Genomic DNA, 21,815 nt, shown 5'->3' with positions numbered 1-21,815 from the left:
AAAAATTCAAAAACATCTGTTGAGTAAATCTTGCTGGCAACTTTCTGTGCTAAGATGGCATCATACATTTTTATTATCACACATTTTTATTATTTTGCAAGGGTCTTATATGCTGACAATTTATCTTCTATAGTTTATTTTAGACATATGACACTCATAACTCATTAAAACAACGACCTGAAGGCATTAACATTTTGCTCAAATGGAAATATTCCCTATTTAGTAAGTATTAGCTTTTATATCGGAGAAGGCACTAGCACCCCACTCCAGTACTCTTGCCTGGAGAACCCCAGGGACAGAGGAGCCCGGTAGGCTGCAGTCCATGGGGTCGCTAGGAGTCAGAAACCACAGAGCGACTTCACTTTCACTTTTCACTTTCATGCATTGGAGAAGGAAATAGCAACCCACTCCAGTGTTCTTGCCTGGAGAATCCCAGGGACGGGGGAGCCTGGTGGGCTGCCGTCTATGGGGTTGCACAGAGTCAGACATGAGTGAAGCGACTTAGCAGCAGCAGCTTTTATATAGTAATCACTTTAGAAAGTTTAAAAAGTCTCTCATTGTATAAAAGCTCTTTTTAAGAAAGGATAAAAGGCATTTTGAGAATGATGAAATTATTTTATAAATAATTAGTAGTGTATTTTAGGGTACAGCTCATATTAACCAACAAAATAAATTTAAATTTTCAAGGATATGCTAGTAATCAGAGAAGACAAATATCGTAAGATATCATTTATATGTGGAATCAGTTCAGTTCAGTCTCTCAGTCGTGTCCGACTCTTTGCGACCCCATGAATCGCAGCACACCAGGCCTCCCTGTCCATCACCGACTCCCAGAGTTTACTCAGACTCATGTCCATCGAGTCGGTGATGCCATCCAGCCATCTCATCCTTTGTTGTCCCCTTTTCCTCCTGCCCCCAATCCCTCCCAGCATCAGGGTCTTTTCAGTAAGTCAGCTCTTCGCATCAGGTGGCCAAAGTATTGGACTTTCAGCTTTAGCATCTGTCCTTCCAATGAACACCCAGGACTGATCTCCTTTAGAATGGACTAGTTGGATCTCCTTGCAGTCCAAGGGACTCTCAAGTCTTCTCCAACACCACAGTTCAAAAGCATCAATTCTTCGGTGCTCAGCTTTCTTTATAGTCCAACTCTCACACCCATACATGACCGCTGGAAAAACCACAGCCTTGACTAGACGGACCTTTGTTGGCAAAGTAATGTCTCTGCTTTTTAATGTGCTATCCAGGTTGGTCATAACCTTCCTTCCAAGAAATAAGAGCCTTTTAATTTCATGACTGCAATCACCATCTTCAGTGATTTTGGAGCCCCCAAAAATAAAGTCTGACAGTGTTTCCACTGTTTCCCCATCTATTTGCCATAAAGTGATGGGACCAGATGCCATGATCTTAATTTTCTGAATGTTGAGCTTTAAGCCAACTTTTTCACTCTCCTCTTTCACTTTCATCAAGAGGCTTTTTAGTTCCTCTTCACTTTCTGCCATAAGGGTGGTGTCATCTGCATATCTGAGGTTATTGATACTTCTCCCAGCAATCTTGATTCCAGCTTGTGCTTCTTCCAGCCCAGCGTTTCTCATGAAAGTGATTCAGTTATACATAAATCTGTTTTTCAGATTGTTTTCTCATGTTATCATAGAATATTGAGTAGAGCTCAATATTACTAAAGAGCCTCTTGAGAAAAGTGAAAGAGGAGAGTGAAAAAGTTGGCTTAAAGCTCAACATTCAGAAAATTAAGATCATGGCATCTGGTCCCATCACTTCATGGCAAATAGATGGGAAAACAGTGGCTAACTTTATTTTGGGGGGCTCCAAAATCACTGCAGATAATGACTGCAGTCATGAAATTAAAAGACACTTATTCCTTGGAAGGAAAGTTATGACCAACCTAGACAGCACATTAAAAAGCAGAGGTATTTGCCAACAAAGGTCAGTCTAGTCAAGGCTATGGTTTTTCCAGTAGTCATGTATGGATGTGAGAGTTAGACTATAAAGAAAGCTGAGCACCAAAGAATTGAAGCTTTTGAACTGTGGTGTTGGAGAAGACGTGAGAGACCCTTGGACTGCAAGGAGATCCAACCAGTCAATCCTAAAGGAGATCAGTCCTGGGTGTTGATTGGAAGGACTGAAGCTGAAACCAATACTTTGGCCACCTGATGCGAAGAGCTGACTGACCCTGAAAAGACCCTGATGCTGGGAAAGATTGAAGGCAGGAGAAGGGGACAACAGAGGATGAGGTGGTTGGATGGCATCACTGACTCAATAGACATGAGTTTGGGTAAACTCTGGGAGTTGGTGATGGACAGGGAGGCATGGTGTGCTGTGGTCCATGGGGTCGCAAAGAGTCGGACACGACTGAGCGACTAAACTGAACTGAACTGAATCACTTTACTGCACGCCTGAAACTAACATTCTCTCAAGATTCAAATGTGAATTAAGACCTTACTATAATTAATGCATAACATTTCTAGGAATCAACACATTTTGCATATATGTATTTAGAAAGAAAAAATAAAATATTTTAAAAAGGAAAAACATTAATGAGCCCACACGTGAGTTCAAGGAGGAAATATGGTCTTTGCCATTTAGTATAATCTTAGAGGCACTTTCTGTAATCCTCCCTTTCCTACCTTTAGATGACAATTTAAAAAAATCAAAAAAGAGCAGACAAGAAATGGTCAAACAACTGAATGTAAGGAGGGAGAATTGGCTCTGTAGGTTATATCTCCGTTGGGGCACTCTTATTTTTCAGGGAAGGATTGTGGGGGTGCTGTACAGATGTCAACCTTCTCATGGGAGCCCCTGCTCTACAGAAGCTAGATTTCAGCACTGGGTCACCACTGCAGGAGAGGAAGAACAAGCTGGAACCTTGGCATTGGCTGGTCTGTGCCCCAGGTGAAGCTCTTCTTTGGGGACTTCCAGCAATGACAGCATGTGTGTGCAGGCTGAGGGCAGTGAGCAAAGCTGCAGTTTTAAAGGACCCAGAAGAGGCACTGTAGAAAAACCTTGGCCTACTGCCAAGGTTCCTATCAATGGAACCTTTGTGTGGCCACAGACTGTGAAGGTCTGGTGATATGAGTCACAATTAAATATATATGAATCCAGGCTGTTCATTCAGCAAGTTTTTATTGAGCACCTACTCTGTGCGCAGCACTGAACTAGGTGTCATGGAGAATACAAGAGAAGTAGAAGACATGGTATCTGTCCTCGATGAGCTTACAAAACTAGAGGCAGAAATCAGAATGTACACGTGACTCAGGCAGCATGTGAAATATACAAAGAGCACAACTTCAGACAATGAGGCAGCTAAGAGACCCCGAGATCCACAGCAGCTGGGAACAGTCTCCTAGAGCAGGGGAGGGGTTAAAATTAGTCAGCGGGAGATTGGCAGAATGCCTGGAATGGATAAGAATAAAGGCTGCGAGGTAATCTGGTAATTCAGCACAAGCTTGTGCTAAACCGTGGGCATGAGCGGAGCCTGGACAGAGGCTGGGACTGGGGGCTGGGCCCATGGGCAACGAGGATACGCTGTGATCCCTCTCGACAGGCAGACCTGGGGCGTTGCTGGGGACCCTTGCTGCCCTTCTCACAGCCTCACTCCTAGGAAAATCTGGATATTGAGGAAAGCTAGTGACAGAAACTTAATATTCCGCTGTAGCACCCACAAGGGCTTCCAAGGCAGGGGAGGTTTTGACTGAATATTTGCCTTGGTGCTTCTATATGAACCGACCAAGAGCAGGATATTCTGGATTCTTTTAGAGACTCTCCTCACAAGGACCAACTCAGATAATTTACTGACCACTGACCACAACTGTTACCCTAAAGACATATGTATCTAGATTAATTCCCCTGAAACCACAGATGGCTTCAGGGAGCCCCGCCTCCTAGTGATGGAAACCTCAGCCCTGGTCTCAGAGAAGCATGGACTCTGCCCTGTACCTTAAAAGGAGATGCTTTCTACTTGCACTCCAGTGCAAGTAACTGACCTGGGACATTTTCATGTACATTTAACTCTGAGTTGGGGTGGCGGGAGGCGTGCTCAAAGTGCTACGGAGGCAGGCAGCAGAAGGGGATTTGGGCAAAGGGGAAGCCATAGGATTGGAGGGCAGTAAAATGGCCTTGGGGGTAATAGTCAACTGGTCTTTCCCAAGAACAGCTGGTACGGGATGCCATTTGGGGCGAGGGAGGGCAGAGCTGGGTCAAAGGCAGTGGGGAGGAGGAGGGAGGAGCCCTCGTGGACTTCAGAGTTGGAAGTCAGCACAGGAACCCCAGGGGCAGGGAGAAGAGCCCCAGGGCAGGATGGGTAGAAGAGCACTGAAGAGGTCCCGAAGGGGCCACAGCCACAGGGAGGGAACGGCAACGGACATGGGGCCCCTTCCCTCGCCTACTCCAGGTGCTCTGGCCAGACCCGCCTCTCCTGTCACAGAGCCCAGGATTCCAGAGAAGAGAAGCGTCAGTGGGTGTGGGCCTGGAGCTGGGGCTCAGGGTCTCAGCAGGAGGCGTGTTCCCGGCCACTTGAGCCACAGGAAGGGGAGCAGGCGCCGGGTGAAGGTGGCAGTGAAGGTGTAGATGAGTTCTTGTGACTCTGCGTTGGTGAAAGTCACGGTGCCCCCTTCGTAATCCAGGGCGATGCCCACTCTCCGGGGCCGCAGTGCTGGGAAGAGCTCAGCCTCAGGGCTGGTGTTGGCCCAGATACCGGCGGAGGAGAGGCGCAGCGCCCACACACCGTCCTCCGGCCGCAGGGAGAGGTCTCCCTTCCTCTTCACCGAGTCTCTGGCCACCCCCACCAAGCAGCTTTCCAGAACTTCCTCCTCCTCCTCCTCCGCTTCTTCCTCTTCATCCCCCAGCGACTCCTCATCCTCGTCCGTCTCCCAGTCATCATATCCGTCCCGGTAGCCGGCCTCCTCTTCCTCCTCCTCCTCCTCCCCTTCTTCCGCCTCGTCCCCCTCGTCTTCATCCTCGGACCAGCCCTCCCTCTCCACCTCCACCTCCCAGTAGACCTTGCCCCAGGTGAAGCCCTTACTGCCCAGCACCCCCGGCTCACAGTCAAACTGCTGGGGGTACAGGTACGCGCCCTGGTACAGGCCGCTGTAGGTCACACACTTCCAGTCCTCCGACAGCTGCAGGTACCCACTGGCCGACTGTGGGTCAAGGGTGACGCTCACTGTGGGGACAGAGGAAGAAGCAACGGTGTCACCAGCAGGCCGGGAGGGGACCCCAGTCTCCATGGCAGGGCTGCCACGCTGCATGATCCAAGGGGTATGTGCCACACCTGTGGCAGTGTGAGCAGGCCCCTCGTGGGTCTGCAGTGAAGGCAGGGCCAAAGGGAGCACACGGTGGGGCCTGGGACAGAGAGGTCTCTGGTCTTACGAAGCCACAGCAGTTTGCTCTGAATACAGGAGCCACATGATCAGGCACATGCGAAGAAGTCAGTCACAGGGACTCAGTCAAAGGACTGGTAGCAGGACTTCTGAGGACAAAATAACCAACCTTGGGGCAGGAGGGGCCAGACTATCAAGCGGAGGCCTCTCCTCCCACCTGAAGAGCAGCAGACGGGTCAGAAAATACAAGGCGGGGCTGCAGATGTGCGGCTGGGAGACCGCCCTGCTGGATGTGAGGGCGGGCAGGCGGGGGCAGCACAACCCTGTGGGGAGAGCACTCTTTGTCTGAGAACAACCCTTTGGATACTCACCGGTCTTATATTCTAAGTCTCTCAGCAGCTTCCCTGGAGAGGAAAAATGGACAGCAATGACCCTTGAGCTCAGCAAACTTAGGAGCCTATTTCTCACAGTAATTGTCAGTACTAATTTTGTGCCAAGGGTCCATCTGTGAAGAAGATGGAGAAAGAAAACCCCAGGAGACCTCAGAGGAATGAGGTCAGAGACACACAATAAGGAACTAGATACCCTCTTCTCAAAGCAGCACCCAATCCTGATCCCACCCCAAGACCCTCCCCAACCCTTACCCTGGAATTCTCGCAGGCCCCGTTGCAGAGACTGAAGTTTATCTGAGAACTCTCCTGTCTTTTTTTTAACTACTCGAGCAATGGGTTTCCCAATCCAGAACTTCTTCCGTGGATACCTGAGATGACAGACAAACCTGTTACTTAGCTCCTCTTACACTTCTCTCAATCTTTGTGACAATTTATGAAGGAGGAGGGATAGGTATGATTATCCCAGGTAACAGAGAAACAGGCCCTCAAAGGTACTCAGTCCAAGGCTGAGCCAGGACTGACGACCACCAGCAGACTCAACATCCAGAGCCCTTTTGTCTACCAAGGTGTGTCCCTGAACCATCCTGTCCGGTCGCAGACGCGGATAGTGGGCCCAGGAGTGGAGATTACACAGAGAACTTGCCCTAGTACAGACCAAGTCTCCACCAGTTCTCAAGGATGTGCACTTGCTTCCAGGAGACAAGGTCATTGTGATGAACCCTGGGATGTGGGTACGTCTAACCCCGTATCACATGCTACTAATTCGGATCATGGCCAAGGAACAAGGGAAGGGACACGGGCACAAGGGAATGAGGCACACTGTGAAAACGAAACTCTGTTACCTGTTTAAGAAGTCTCTGGTGTCCTGGAAGGGAAGAAAGTACAAGCATCAGTGTGAATTGAACACTTCGTTCATATGTATCAACACTATTAGAGACCAGGCTGCATCAATGAACAAATAGTTTTTTCCTTATGAAGCTGACATTCTAGCGGCAGCAAAGGATAAAACAGAAAACAAACAAAATAATCACAATGACGGAGTGAATGGAGGGGGGGCCAGGGGATGACTGAGCCAATTTCTCTGAGAGGATGACACTTGTGCTCAGATGTGAAGAGTTGCAGGAAAGCAGGGTGCGCAAGGGCTTGGCAAAGGTGGCAGGGGCTGAATCATGCAGGGCTGGGCAGGCACAGTAAGGAGTTCAAATTCTGTGCCATATTCAGAAGAAAGCCACCAAAGAGTTTCAAATAGGGGAGTTATTGTATGTGATCTGCTTCAAAGTGACTGAGACTGCTAAGAACCCTCTAGAATCCATTCTCCCCTTCTTCCTTGTAGTAACAGAATCTGTGAAGTAACAGCTGGGCAGAGCATTACCAAAGACTACATTTCCCAGATCCCTTTGTAACCAGGTGTGGTCATGTGACTAAGTTCTAGCCAATGGGATGTAAAAGGAAGCAATGGCTATAATTTTGGGGTTGTGCCCTTAAAAAAAAAAATTCCATTCTTCTTCCCCTTTTTGCTTGGTTCAGGTTTGGAAACAAGGGTGAGCCCAACTTTGGCTACACAGCTGAGGACAACATCCCTTAAGGTTAGTGAAGCCACCAGATGAAAGTAACCAGCTCCCTGGCTGACCACATGGACAGCTGCCCTGACAGCTCTAGACCCCTCGTGTCTGAACTGTCACTGGGAGAGAAATAATTTGTTTGGTATAGTAGCTAGCCAAAATCCTAAGTGATCAAGCTCTTGGCCATCCTGTACAGAATGGATTAAAAGAAGCAATGCCAACATGGGGGGCAGATTGGAGACTGTTTTGTGGACCGGCAAGAGTAATGATGCCCTGACTAGGGCAGTACAGTGTGGCCAGGGAGGCAGCACACGCCAGGTGTGGAACAGACTGGGCATTCTGGTAAAGGACAACTACGGACAGGCCACAGTCTGTGCAGGATGGAGAATGGTGCTACCTGAGTGGCAGGACATGGTAGAATGGGGAGGCGGTTCTTGTGAGATGCTGGTCATTTCCTTTTTGTGAGCTAAAGCCTCCATAACACTTTATTTTTTTATTTTTTGTTTAATTTTTGCTTTCCTTTCACGTATTCCACAAATATTAAGTGCTTCCTGTGTGGCAGGTGCCACTCCAGAAGTGGGGATAGAGCAAGAAAAAAGAGACACAAATCTCTTAACAGGGGGAAGCAGAGAGCAAAGAATCAACCTAACAAATCCATGAGATGATGCCATTAAGTGATGAGTGCTATAGGAAGAGAGTAGTCTGGAGGGGTACTGGGTAAGGGTGGGGGCAGAGTGACCTCTGAGAGAGTGAAATTTGGGAAACAAATGAAATCACGGACTGTTTCAGCAAATTCTCAGGAAGAACTTGGGGTCTTGCTCCCAAGAGGCCATCAAACAGGTGAGAGCTACATGGGTGTGCCACCATGAAGCAACTGCCCAGAGACTTATTGCCCGTCTACTCGGCCCCTCAAAACAAGTCCAAGCCAGTTCCAGAGTGGTGATAAATCTGAGACAACAGCTCTGCCAGGAAAGTAAAAGTCGCTCAGTCGTGTCCGACTCTTTGCGACCTCATGAACTATACAGCCTGTGGAATTCTCCAGACCAGAATACTGGAGTGGGCAGTCTTTCCCTTCTCCAGGGGATCTTTCCAACCCAGGGATCAAACCCAGGCCTCCTGCATTACAGGAGGATTCTTTACCAGCTGAGCCGCAAGGGATACGTGGCATAAAAAGGCAAATAAATGGGCAGGAGGTGGGCAGGATTAGGGAGCGAAGAGGGTGCATGGTGGGACACAGGAGTTACTACTGCAGTCTCACAGAGAGAGACTGAGGCTCATCTAAGGGCAGGCTGTGAGCCGCCCAGAGAAGACAGGGCCCAGAGCACCAGTGCAGGAGCCCGTCTCCCAAAGGCTGCACAAGGGGAGACCTGGAAGTCCTGAGATGACCTGCAGCCTCACACGCGGGGCCTCCACAGGGAAGCCACCTGCCCATGGCTCCTGGAGGCCTCCCCCACCACCTCCAGCTCCTGGGGCTGTGGTGAAAGAGGCAGTCAGAGCAGCAAGCCTGGGGCAGGAGTCACAGCAATGCTGGGTAGTAAGAATCTGAAGGTTCTTCATGGGTGTGGATGGCCCCCAACAGTGGAAGGCAGAGTCACCAATTGCCACTCGACCCTGCAAGGCCCACCCTGGGCTGAACCAGGGAGCTGGTTCCTGGTACCCTCGAGGTGCCCCCACTTCCCCTAGCTCCCTTAAACCTCCTCCTGACAGAGCCGCTCCAGAGATCTTTCCTGTTCTATCACCTCTGTCAAAAGGCCTCTGTATTTATCTCCTGTCCTGCTGCTTGTCCCTCACCTGTATTTCTTTACCAGATTTTGGATCAGGACCCGCATCTTAGTAGGGCCTCATCCTTACTGTCCACTGACAGTCATCTCTGGGGAAATACTAACGCCAGGGCAGGAGTTAGCTGTCCCATTCCCTTCAGCAAAGGCAGACCCAAACACAGACAAAACTCACCAGCACCACACTCCCGTGCTGACCTCCAGCAGACACCCACTTTCTCTCCCTCTCCCCTCCCACCCGGCCCCAGGGGTGCCTTCTATCTGAGTGGTCTCAGAGGCTCTGAAGGCTGGGCCTCTGTCGGTCCACAAAGCTCTTCCAGGAGGACTGGGGAGAAGCTCCCCTCTGGGCAGACGCAACCAGATCCCCGCGCCCCAGCACCCTAGCTGTGCCCCTCTCTGTTGCACAACAAGTGCATACCCACACGGTGGCAGTGGCTGGCCGCTGTGGGGAGAGGAAGGATGTGCACCCCTGAAGGGGAGGGAGAGAGGGAGAGGGGAGACAGCAAGTGATCTAGTCAGAGAGACAAACCTGAGGGAACAGAATGACAGAGGAGGAAAGGAAGGAGCCAGAGAGACATTCTGGACAAAGTGAGAGAAAAGAAGAGCAAGAGGCTGGAGGCCTGGGAGTCAGGACACCCGGGCTGGAGCTCTGACTCACTTCCTGATCTGCCCCACAGCCTGGGACGAACTCTTCCACCCTCTGGTCCTCTGAGACTTCATCACTGAGGGCTGGAGCGGAAGAGTTCATAATGCTTGAGTCAGAATCCACAATGACAGAGAGGCAGGCAGGGGCCACCTGTACGGCACACGTACCTGGGGGCCTCACCATCTCCCCTGACATCCCGCCACCGGCTTGCCCTGCCACGGGCCAGGGCCAGCGTTTCCCTAGACATCCTGGGTGGTCCCGCTGCCGACAGACAGGCCAGCCACCCCGCACCATGCAAGTAGAGGAGCTCATTATACAGGCCTTCTCCCGGCCTGTGGGGTCGGGGGCAGAGGGATCACACATGCTCCACCCAAAGGCAGTTCAAAGCCCTGTTCAAGGCAGTGTGACTCCTTTGGGAGGCTCCCGGTAGAAGGGGTTGTGGTGTCATTTCAACTTAGCAACCATCCATGACTCCAACCCATGACCCTCCCTTTTTCAGCATCAAAGCTGCCTCCTCCAGGAGGTGCCCCAGAGGCACCCTGCCTGCTCTCCACCCGATTCCCCGAGGCTGATGTCACAGGCCCAGAGAAAACCTCTGCCTTCTGACTCCCTTCCCCAGCTGCCCATCTCCTCCAGATCCTCTGGGTTCTTAAGAGAAGCCGCCGTTCAGCCATCCCTCAGCCACCCCCAACCCCACAGACTTCTTCATCTCCAGAACCATAAAAAGCCTCCCCCTAACCAGCATCTGCCAGTGACTTTGGAAGACAGGCTCGTGACAGCAGTAATGACAATGAAGGACAGTAATGAAAATACTAATAAGCTTCTCCTCCATTTCTATAGCACTTCTCAAGACTGTAAACTCTTGCTCGTAGAAAGTTTACTTTTTGAAGTGACACCGTGCCAACTGTCTCATTTTACGCTCACGCAATCGCCACAGTGAGTGGTGGGGATAAGGATCATCGTCTCCATGCCTTAGATGAGAAAACGGAGGCCCGGGGAAGAAGAGACTCTCTAAGGTCCCCTGAGGGAGAGGCAGGGCCATGCCTGCCGCCCTGGTCTCCCGGCTCCCTGCCCCGGGGAGGTCTCTCACCTGCATGAGCTCTGCAGCTGGCTGCTGCGCCTTGCCCTCCAGCTCGGAGATGACCTGTGCCAGCCGGGCAAGCTCCCCGACGCCCCTGGTCTTGAACTTCTCCCTGCCCTCTGTGAGCTCCTGCTCCAGCTTCGCCAGCTGGCCCAGCAGGTGCTGCTCCCGCTCCCTCAGGAACTGGTGGCCCTGCTCAAACTCAGCCACGATGCACTGCCTCTGGTCCTGGAGCTTCTTCTGCAGGGTGGGAAGGGGGAGAAGGGGGTGACACCGCCGCCCCAGAGGGGAAGACCCCTCCAGGATTTGGCGTGGAGTACACACGCTGGCTCTTCGCCTTCGCTAACCCCATTCATGAGTTCTACAGTGTCTGGGCTGGAAGGGGCTCGGAGCCTTCCTGGGCCAACCTCCTTTCCTCAGGAAAGACATATAAGTCAGCCAGGTCAGTCCCCTCACGGGACTGGAAGCCTGAGTGCCTACCATCAGCTCTTCTAGGTAAACCAGTATGTGCCGGGGCCCTCTGAACAACACTATGAGTCAACACAGTTTCCAACTGGCGTGTGCTGCCTCTTCCAGGACATTTCCCTTGATTAATTTTATTCAAGCCTGACTAACCCTCTCTTCAGAATCCTCCCCGGTACGTGTAAAATATCTGCGTGCACACTACCCTTGCCACACAGGACTATCTCCTCTTTCCTCAGTGAAACTCTGGAATGTCTTCGACCGGGACCACGTTCTTTCTTGTCTCCCAATCTCCCTGCTGAGTCCAGGCTGGGACCTGGTCAGCATCTTCGCACACGGGGCGCCTGGAGGCACTGCTCGGGCTGGGCTGTCTCCTGCCTCACCGTCCCTCTCCCGGGGCCCACCTGCTCACTGCATGGACTGGCCCCAACACCCCTCCACCCTCCAATGCCCGCTTCCCCAACAGACTCTGCCCGAGAAAACTGGAATCTCCTATCAGTTTTTTCCCTTCCTGATCACCTCTCTAACCAAGCACTCGATGTGCTGCCTCTGTTTTCTAACTACAGGCAACCATGGACTCACTGCACACAGCGTCCTCAGAGCTGGTCAGGCCTGGCCAAGCCCACCCCTCTCAGTTCTCCTCCTGGAGCCAGTTCCCTCCTTCCAAACCCTCTGGCTCCCCTCACTCTCAGGAATCATGTCTCCCGCTCTTTGAAAGGAAGGACAAAGCCAGGCCTTCCTCAGTTGCTCACACCCTGACTCTGCTGAGCAAACAGGCCCTGCAGCTGAGGTGAATCACAGAAGGACCTTAGCCGACATCCAGGCAACCCCCTCACTTGTGAGATGAGGAAGCAGGCCAAGCCCGCAGACCTCAGACTGGCAGGGCGTGGGCCAAAACCCAGGTCTCCCACTGCCAGTCCGGTCGGGGCTCCTCTCCCAGGGAGCCAGCAGCCTCCCAGCTGTGTCTCTACAAGCTCAAGAGCTCCTGATCTGCACGGCTGATACCTGCCTTAGGGTTCTCTCTCCCTTGACAGCCTCACTTACCAGCGCAGCCAGGATATCAGCTTCGCCCTTGGCCTGAAAGCCCTGAATTTTGTCTCTGTCTCTCCTTAGGGTACTCAGGTGGTTCAGGATTTTTTCCTGCAGAAAGACAAGCAGTGGGGATGCTCTGGGCTGAGGCAGGAGGGTGGGCTCGGGCCGAGTCCCTGGCCAACAAGAAGCCTTCCAAGGGGCCTGTGCCAGGCCTCGCCTCCGGGTGGGTGCCGAGCAGAGCATCCCTCCCTGCGGGGGAGCGGAGGGCTTACCCTGTGAGGCTGGGCCGCCTTCTCCACCAGGACGGCCGAGTGCGGCCTGTGCTCCCGGGACTCCCGGCACATGACACACAGCAGCTTGCCGTCGTCCTCGCAGTAGTAGTGCAGCTTCTCCCGGTGCCGCTCGCACAGCCTCACGTCCGCCTGCTCCTGGGCCACCTCCCCTGGCTGCCGGCCCCTGTCCACCTTCAGCCGCTCAATGTTCTCCACCAGGCTGGCCAGCTGCCACACTGGCCGGATATTCTCCTTCTTAAAAGGCTTCTTGCACAGGGGGCAGACGGGGCGGCCCCCTGAGATGGAGCGGATGTCAGTGGTACAGCTGCGGCAGAAGACGTGGCCACAGTCAATGGTCACTGGGTCCCGCAGGTAATCGAGGCAGATGGAGCAGGTCACCTCCTCTTCCAGACTCCGCAGCGGTGCCGATGCGGCCATGGTATCCCGAACTCAGAGGGGCCCCTGTTCACCGGCTGGGACTTCTCCTCCTTGGGGACCAGACACGGAGTCAACAGCAGGCCCAGCAGAGGGGCAGGAGTGGCAGCCTCACATGGGGCTGCGTGCCCAAGCAATCGACCAGTCAACTGCAGCTCCTATGAGGCTCCCCCAGAATCAGAGGGAAAGGACCTTACTGATCCTCAAGTCCAACGCCCTCATTTTACAGATGAGGAAACTTGAGGCCCAGAGTGTGTAGCTGGGAAGAAGGGAGAGCAGTGCAGGTACCAGCCCATGCCGTACTCTTGGGAACACACTCCTATCTCCAGACCCTTTCCTTCCATCTGCTGGAAAATTGCTCTAATGCACCGATTATGAGAACAAGACACCAGATAACTACCTGCTGAACTGTCATAATATACAAATCCACAACACCTACTATGTGCACCATGCTCCCTGAGTTGTGCAGTGCATGGGCTGCACAGCTGTTCATGAGGGGCCTTGACAGAGTCAAGAGACTCCTTTGTTTGCCCTGCAGACTTCAGGTTGCAAAGACTAAGTACCCTGAGGTTCTTTACTAAGACTCAAGGAGCATCAAGAGGTTGAGTTCAGGTGTCCTCCTTTATAGATGTTTCCTTGGGCTGTGTGAGTTTTTGACTGGGTTCACTTGCCCTAGAGAGTTGGTCCCTACCTACGCAGTCTGCTGGCAGAGCACTGCCAGGCCACAATGGACTTGGTCTCAGCTGTGCCCCTCCATGCAGCTGGCCTGGTCGCCCTACTGCTAACAAGCGTGACTGAAACCAACGTGGGAGGAACCTTCAGGTGGCTCTGACAGGGATGTGCGGATGAGAGCGTGGCCCTCAGAGGGAGCACAGAAGTTGAGCACAGAGGACTTTAGTTCTGTTTACCTCTGCAGCCTTGGTGCACCTCCTGTCTGAGGTTAGGAGCCTCAGCACACCTAAACCAACAGCTGCCTCCTGCCCTTACACGGTGTGACAAGAGAAAACTCATTTAAGTACTCTGAGCCTCAGTTTATCCATCCATAAAATGGGGAGAGTCATACTTACCTTCAAGGGGTTTCTACATGGATTGAGTAAAAGAATTATGCTAGAAGTATTAGGCATAAGCGTGGTATTGAGGGGGAATCTAGAAGAGAATCCAGAACCCTTGGCTCCCAAATCCAGTGCGTATTCAAAGCACAAGAAAAGCAAGAGTGGAAATTTAAAGTGGCAGCAAGAGAGGAAGTGGATGAAACGCCACGGTGACACATGGGCTCCAGAGTTAAAGTCTCGTGGAGAGACCCATGGTAGGCCACCGGAGCAGTCTCTGGGAAGACAGCCAGCAGACAGGGCACACAGGTAACTGCCAGGCTGGAATGAAGCTCTTGGAACCACAGGCAAATCAATCTGATTACTTATTATGTACATGAAAGTTCATTACAACAGAGTTCAGTGGCCTTCAATTTCTTTCACGTACTGACACAAATGAGCTAGAAATAAAGCCCCAAAGAGAAAACAACACAGGAATACAAAGTCTACTTGAGGATCTAACACAGCAGTATATAAAAAGTGCTTTATAAAGTGAAAGTACTGTACAAATGTAAGGGATTATTTTACTACTGACAATGAACTCCAACTAGAAGCTCCAACAGATTTAGAAATGTGTGACTTTAAGAGATGTAACGAGTGTGGAAAAGACCTGTACCTACAAAGCTCAAATGAAATAAGAATTTAACTGGTAAATGCAGGTAATAAAGTTTTTAGAATGTTAATAAGGATGGTATAAAGTCTAGGAATTGCCTGGTGCAACTCCCTGGTTTGTCTGTTGAGGAAGTGAGCCTAACCCGGCACTTGGAAATGTAACACAAGGTTCAGTTCAGTTGCTCAGTCATGTCTGACTCTCTGCGACCTCATGGGCTGCAGCACACCAGGCTTCCCTGTCCATCACCAACTCCTAGGGCTTGCTCAAACTCACATCCATCAAGTTGGTGATGCCATCCAGCCATCTCATCGTCTGTCGTCCCAACACAAGGTTGGGACCGGTGGGCGGCAGTGTTGGTGATTCCTGTGGGCACTGGAGCCCTTCAGCAATCACTTTGCTAGGGGCTTGGAAGTTCAAAGGTTGAGGTTATTTGTTTCTTTTGTGGTAATGGGGAATGGCATGTGTTTATCTTTAGGGCTAGGAAATTAATTCTGTTGCAAATGACTATGAAGAGCTTAGCTATGGCTCCCACTCCACACAAAACCTGATACCCTCATCACTTGGAGCAGGGATTCTTAACCCAGGCTCCATGCTGGACTTTGATGCATCTTTAAACCCCCAACATTATATGAATGATCGCATATGTACTAGACGAACAAACCTGTCCAGGGATTATGGAAGAACACCAGTGAAAAAGTGTAGGAGGGATAATAGAATTAGAAAAACATCATCTTGCAACCCCCACTATATAAGACAAGGATCATCATCTGATGCTAAAACCATGAGATGAAGGGTACCAGGGGACAGGATGGTACCATGGTGCCAAGGTACCGCCCAGTGGGTTACTCCCTAATGCACCTTGATAAGGGAGATCTGGTGATGGCTTCAGCCAGTGACCAAATCCAGCATCGCCAATAAAGGGACAGACTGGCATATGTTTCTCAGTGTGGAGCCACAGGAATTGTAAAATGTCACCTTTGCAGTAGCCCTGCCAAAAGTGTTTGACGAGAATGAATCAAATCTTTCGACCTAACTTGCAGTTTACCAAAAATACAGAGGACAGAGATGAGCTATAAACCACATCATCAGGAAATAATCAGATAAATCGAGAACATGAGACATTCCCCAAGACAACTGGCATGGTCTTCTAAAAAGTCAAGCTATGAAAAATAAAGCAGGATTGTTCTTGATATAAATAGACTAAAGGGAAATAACAACCAAATGCAAAAACTTTGATTGGATCTTGGCTTTTTTAAAAAGTTATAAAACACTTTGGGGACAATTAGGAGAAACTTGACTAAAGACTGGGTTTCGGATCATATTGAGAAATTATTATTGATTTTTAATGGCATTTATTAAAGTTATGTATGAGAATGTCCGTATTTTTAGGCTATGCATGCTACAGGATTTAGGACTGCACAGGGGCTTTCCAGGTGTTGCTAGTGGTAAAGAACCAGCCAAGAACTTTGCCGATACAGGAGATGTAAGAGATGCGGGTTCGATCCCTGGGTCAGGAAGATCCCCTGGAGTAGGAAATGGCAACCCACTTCAGTATTCTTGCCTGAAAAATTCCATGGACAGAGGAGCCTAGTGGCCTACAATCAATCCATGGGGTCACAAAGAATTGGACATGACTGGAAGACTGAGCACTCATGCACATGTATAATATAATACCACTACAACTTACTTTTAAATAGTTCAACAAGAAAAAATAAAAATCTGAAAAATTCTGAAGTGAGGGGCTAGAATTTTCCATCCTTCTTAAAATAATCTGTACAAGGGTCTGTAACTACGAAAGACCCTGGAAATCACAATAGAGAGATGTTTGTGTCTGACACTTGTAGAAGCTCAAGACACAAGTGCTGAACAAACGATCAAATTCAGAGGACTGGAAGGCAACGCTAATTGCATATGCATTTGTTTGACAGTCTGCTGAAACTAATAAAAGAAACGCGGTACATTTCTATGTTCAATCCCATTGCTTCATTATATAGGCTCCATCACAAATGCATAACAAATATTGAAGACAGCTTACTCTGGCATTGCTGAAAACATGTAAGATCCAAGGTGTAAACCTTGGGTTGAATCCAGGTTCGGGTTTAGGTTCAACAGCCTGGTGACTGACAATGTCTTGGTGACAGTATTTCTGTAGGATCCACCTTACCGGCCATTTACGCACCTCATGTTATTTAACGCTCAGGATACTCTTCTCAGGAAACTGAGGTTCACAGAGGGAAGCAACCTGCCCGACAGCACGTGGCAAGGATGCAGTGTCTGGTGCTGACGCCTCGGCCCAGTCCACTACACTCCCTTGTTCGCCCAGGCAAGCTGCACAACTGGCCCTAATACCAGCTCCTTTGTCAGGAGGCGCCAATGAGGTCATCTCAATGGAAGGGCTTTGTAAACAGGAGTGTGCTGACAGAAGGGGCACGTGTTACTGCTGATGCTGAGTGAAAGCACCCTCTCCTCACATTCAACAGGCAGTGCGGTTCCTGTACGAGAGCGGGTGGACCTGAACACCCACTCACACCTCATAGCCAGCCCTTTCGAGCCAACGCAAAACTGACCCTCTGGCAAACCCCTCCCTAGCTTATCACGCTCCCCTGTGATTCTGCCCTTTCTATCACTTGTGCCTTCAGCATAGCCTGATGATCTCGACAGACGTCCACAATAAGGGGTAAAACTATCACTCTCCTCGCCATTCCTGGCTCTCGGAAGGACAGAACCATAGAAATAAGAGCCAGAAAAAGTCTTCACAATGGCACGGTCCACCCTACTCCCTTTACCCAAATGAGAATTCTGAAACCTGAGGAAGTCATTTCATGAACTACCTTCTACCAGAGGCCATTCACCTCTGCTCAGGGTGGACAGGTCCTCTGTCCCTTCAATAAACCGGAAGCTGGCTGTGATTCCATGGAACCAGGTAAAACTGGAGACACCAGCATTTTTACTGTGCAACATAAAGTCACTGCTGAGATCAAGAGTCACCAAATTGGTTTCTTTCATTTTGACAACTGGCCATTAGGCAGGAAAAAGCCAGTTTAACAAATTTAGTTTTTTCAAGATCATAAACGGAGTCAGTGAAATCAACAACTATGGGTTAGTGAGGTGGAGACAGTCTTATTCAACCTCCAGAGGCAGGAGGGCCCTAAGCCACCAGCTAGGGAGTTACTACTTTACATCAAAGTTGAGACACCTATGTCATCACACATTTACATCTTTCAAATGTGGTCACTGACATGCCACAATATAACTGGCAAAAGGTTTTTTCTATGTGAAACATAAAACAATGGATGACATCTTAGATTTGATGAAACGTAGCATTTATCTTGTATAAAACGCTGCCAGGGTCATCCAACATGTGCAATTCATCTTGTCACCCTCCTGCTTCAAAACTCCTGAGGTCAAAGCTGTACTGCAGGACACGCAGGCCCCCTATAATCTGGGCCCCACTTACCAACCAGGCCTGAATCCTGCTTCAGCCTAATGTTAGAGACAGTGAGCCAGAAAGACAGCCCCTTCTTCACCACCCCTACTCCCCACCCCATGCTCCTGTACATGAGTTTGTCAGCTCCAGCTCATCCTTGAAAGCCTGAATTAGATATGCCCCAGTATCTGTGGTCCTACCAGTGACCATCCCACCTCTGAGCTGAATGAATTCCCTCCCTCAGGAAGCTCCTACAGACGCTGTTATTATAGCTACAGTCACACTGCTTCCTAGTTGATATTTTTACCCATCTTTCTCCCAAGCAGGATGTGAACCCAAGGGTCATGTCTCACTGATCTTTCCATATCTTCAATATTAGACACAAAGTCTGTAAATGTTTGTGAGGCTAAATGTTATCCTATGATTCCAGAGTCCCATATCTTCTTCATTCTCCCGTCAACACAATCCCCTTCCCACTTTGCAATCTCATTTCAGCAGGAGGCTCCAAGGGCTCCCCTCAGATTAGACACTCCTGGCCCAGCTTTCCTCTCTTCACGCATATAGTTTGGGAGTGGGGGGGTGGGGAGGGTCACTGCACTTCTACCAACCTGGCAAATTTGAACTCACTCTGAGTAAGTGAGTGAGTGTTACTTGCTCAGTAGTGTCCAATTCTTTGCTACCCCATGGACTGTAGCCCACCAGGTTCCTCTGTCCATGGAATTATCTAAGCAAGAATACTGGAGTGGGTTGCCATTTCCTTTTCCAAGGGATCTTCCTGACCCAGGGATCGAATCCCGGTCTCCCGCATTGCAAGCAGAGTCCTTCATTCTGGATGCCAGCCAATAAGCCTTTGCTTTTCAAAATTAATTTCTTCCCATTCTCCATGTATTTTTCTATTCAGAGCCTAGTCTGAAGTCACCCCAAGAAGCCTCAACTCCAACTATGGGCTCTCCACTGCAGTCGCAGGGTCTTCTGCAGCTGTCTGAGCCCAGCCTGTCACTCCCTCCCCACTTTGGGGGAAGTGACATCTAAGAAGCCACATTCTGCTCCTCAGTTTCCTTACCGCTTAACAAGAAAGAATAATGTCAAGTTTGCCAAGCTGACTTCATGTGAGGTCACACAAGTGAAAAGTGTTCTCAACAGCAAAATACGCTATAAAAATACATCCTAGAAAGGAGCACAAGAGCTAACCGAAAAGAGCTCCCAGTGGCTAAAGTTGCAACAAAATGAAGTAGTACTGAATTATAACCCTGAGTATAAAATAAATATCCATGAGCCCACACTGATAAAAATACATGAATAACTTAATAAATAAGGCAAGAGAGACAAATCTCTCATGCAGAAGAATTGCAAATAACACAGGTACAGAGTTGCCCTTAAGGAGGGTGGAGCACACTCCCCACTCCTCTGCACAGGGTCTGACTACTCTCCAAAGAGTACAGTATGGCAGGGAGGAGTGGGGGAGGGGGGAGGAGAAAGTTTACAATGGAGAAGCCTGACAAGCACTGCCTCAGCCAGGTAATCAAGACCAGCATCAAGTCCTAAAGCATGTTCCCTTGATGTGAAGTGATGAAAATGGCAATCTACCTCTGTGGTCTTCCTCCCAAGAACCCGTAAGCCAGTCTTAGGGGCAGCCTATAATATAACATAATATAATATATATAAGGAGTATTTTCCAAACTCTCAAGATTATAAAAAAAGTTTGAGAAACTGCCACAGCCAAGGGGAGCATAATGAGAACTAATTAGAATATGGTAACTTGGGTAGAATGATGAGACAAAAAAAGTACTTAGGTAAAAACTATGAAAATGTGAATTCTGTATGTATGTTGGCCAATAATAATGTATCAGTACAGGTTCACTAATCATTAAGAAATGTTCCATATTAATGTAAGATATTGATAAATGAATGGGGGAAAGGTTTGGGGGTACTGGGAACTCTGTACTAGCTTCCCAATTTTTCTATAAATCTAAAACTGTTCTAAAAAATAAAGTCTATTAAAAAAAAACGGAATTACAATTTGAGGTACAAAATAAAGTCAATTTTTTAAACAGTTGATTCTTTTAAACTTGGGGCAGGGGTAACTCTAAGAATCTTGATTTTTAGCTCAGGGTCCCTGACATTGATATTTGTTGTTGAATGAACCAATATCATTCTCGGGAAGCGCGCACAAACCGTCGTAGTGCCAAACTCTATAATGTACTGGGAATTTGGAGGTGTTTGCTTCTCCTTTGCTCCACAAAGATAAATTTACTCACTTTTCTAAGGGTGAAAAGCAGCAGGGAAAATGCTGAACTAATGGGCCAGAGGAAGGAGTGAATGCAAAGCTCCAGGTATACGTGGCTAAACCGGTTTATTCTGACCAATTAAAAAACAAAACAAAACAAAACAAAAAACACCATGACTTTGGTCCTGGGGCCAGACTGGCAGTTTACACGGCTCCAAGAAACGAGACCGTCATCTGGAGACAAGAATGGATGGGTGCCCGAGCTGGACACGAGAAAGCGAGGAAGACCCACGAGGAGAGAGCGAATGGAGGCCCAAGCCAAGCAGGAGGATTAGGCCGGCAGGGAGGACGGCGCGAACTTCACCCTTCTTCCGAGCGCGCCAGACAGCCCGGCCCCATTCTGCCCGCGCGGCCACGTTCGGCCGCTCGGACCCCGGGGCGCGTGTGTGACTGCTGCTCTGCAGCATTTCTCACCGGGCACCCCCTACTCACCGGTCCCCAGCTCCGGGCCGCGAATCCCGAGCTGGGGTCGATCTTTCCCTCAGCGGTCAGTTCCGGGTCGAGCTCCACCGCCTGCACCCAGGGCGACCGCGCGTCCCCGCCCGGTAATCTCCCGGCTTTCCGGAGCCCTCCACCGAGATTTCCCCCCGGACCCGCACCCGGATTGGTCGCTGCTGAACGCCGCCTCCCAATGGGAGCCTTAGCTCCCTTACGTCACTGATCACTGGGCAAATCCCCAGGCCGTCGCGGAGGGTGGGACTGCAGGGTCAGAGAAACCGAAACTGAAATGGTGCAAAGCCTAGGTTTAGCGGCTGCTGTATTGAGTTTGGCGCGTGGTACGCGCACCTGCTCTGCAGGGTGGAAGAAGGCGAAACTTAAGGCCTCATGAGACCCCTTTGTAGGACTCTGCAATGGGTGAAACCCTCCCCGCCTCCCGATTTCCGCCCCACCGGGAGGGCATTTGGCATATAAGTGGCGTTTGCCAGGTGCTCAACATTAAATAGGACTCCATGACCCTAAAGCTTCCCGGGAGGCTCAGAGGGTAAAGCGTCTGCCCGCAATGCGGGAGATCTGGGTTCGATTCCCTGGTAGACTACAATCAATGGAATCAGAAAGAGTTGTACACTACTGAGCAACTGCACTTCCCTGACCCAACCTGGCCTACATTTGCTTCCTGGATCAGGCAGGATCTCAGCAAACTGATAGTCTCAGGGGTCTATTTACAAAAATTAATTACCGTTTCTGAGGTGTCTACGAGGAGTAAGGCGCTTTACATAAACTATCTTTAAATCAGGCAGGCATTTTTGTCCCCATTTGACAGAAGGGAAAACTGAGATTCCAAGAGCTTAGGGGCCTGGACTGTTTCCCTCTTTGGTGCTGGATTCAGAAACCACAGAGCCTGAAAAACGGACGGGCATTCAGGGTCCCAGGATCCTTGGTGGGGAGATTTCCTAGAAGCTCATGCAA

The 21,815-nt window shown here is 49.9% G+C and overlaps 1 protein-coding gene across 1 annotated transcript; it reads right to left on the bottom strand.

The window, feature by feature from the left end:
- Positions 1 to 3,121: 3,121 nt before the first annotated feature.
- LOC785873 (tripartite motif containing 26) lies at positions 3,122 to 20,963 on the bottom strand. The gene is made up of 8 exons (XM_002697339.7): positions 20,841 to 20,963; positions 12,559 to 13,046; positions 12,299 to 12,394; positions 10,802 to 11,032; positions 6,568 to 6,590; positions 5,978 to 6,093; positions 5,705 to 5,737; positions 3,122 to 5,176 (listed from the first exon to the last, which is right to left on the bottom strand). The coding sequence occupies exons 2-8, from the start codon at positions 12,994 to 12,996 to the stop codon at positions 4,494 to 4,496; spliced, it is 1,620 nt and encodes a 539-aa protein (XP_002697385.1). The 5' UTR covers positions 12,997 to 13,046; positions 20,841 to 20,963; the 3' UTR covers positions 3,122 to 4,493.
- Positions 20,964 to 21,815: the final 852 nt, after the last annotated feature.

The sequence above is a fragment of the Bos taurus genome, chromosome 23, assembly GCF_002263795.3.
Source record: "Bos taurus isolate L1 Dominette 01449 registration number 42190680 breed Hereford chromosome 23, ARS-UCD2.0, whole genome shotgun sequence".
In the NCBI taxonomy this organism is placed as follows: Eukaryota; Metazoa; Chordata; class Mammalia; order Artiodactyla; family Bovidae; genus Bos; species Bos taurus.
The sequence above is the reverse complement of the archived record's forward strand: the minus strand, read 5'-3'. Positions and strand labels throughout refer to the sequence as shown.

What these genes read in the sequence shown, in the direction of transcription:
- LOC785873 (XM_002697339.7), bottom strand. Translation starts at nt 12,996, where the DNA reads ATGGCCGCATCGGCACCGCTGCGGAGTCTGGAAGAGGAGGTGACCTGC. An exon ending in AGGCGGCCCAGCCTCACAGG is followed by an intron (nt 12,395 to 12,558) that starts GTAAGCCCTCCG and finishes GTCTTTCTGCAG; the next exon opens with GAAAAAATCCTGAACCACCT. An exon ending in GGGCCTGCGAGAATTCCAGG is followed by an intron (nt 5,738 to 5,977) that starts GTAAGGGTTGGG and finishes TTTCCTCTCCAG; the next exon opens with GGAAGCTGCTGAGAGACTTA.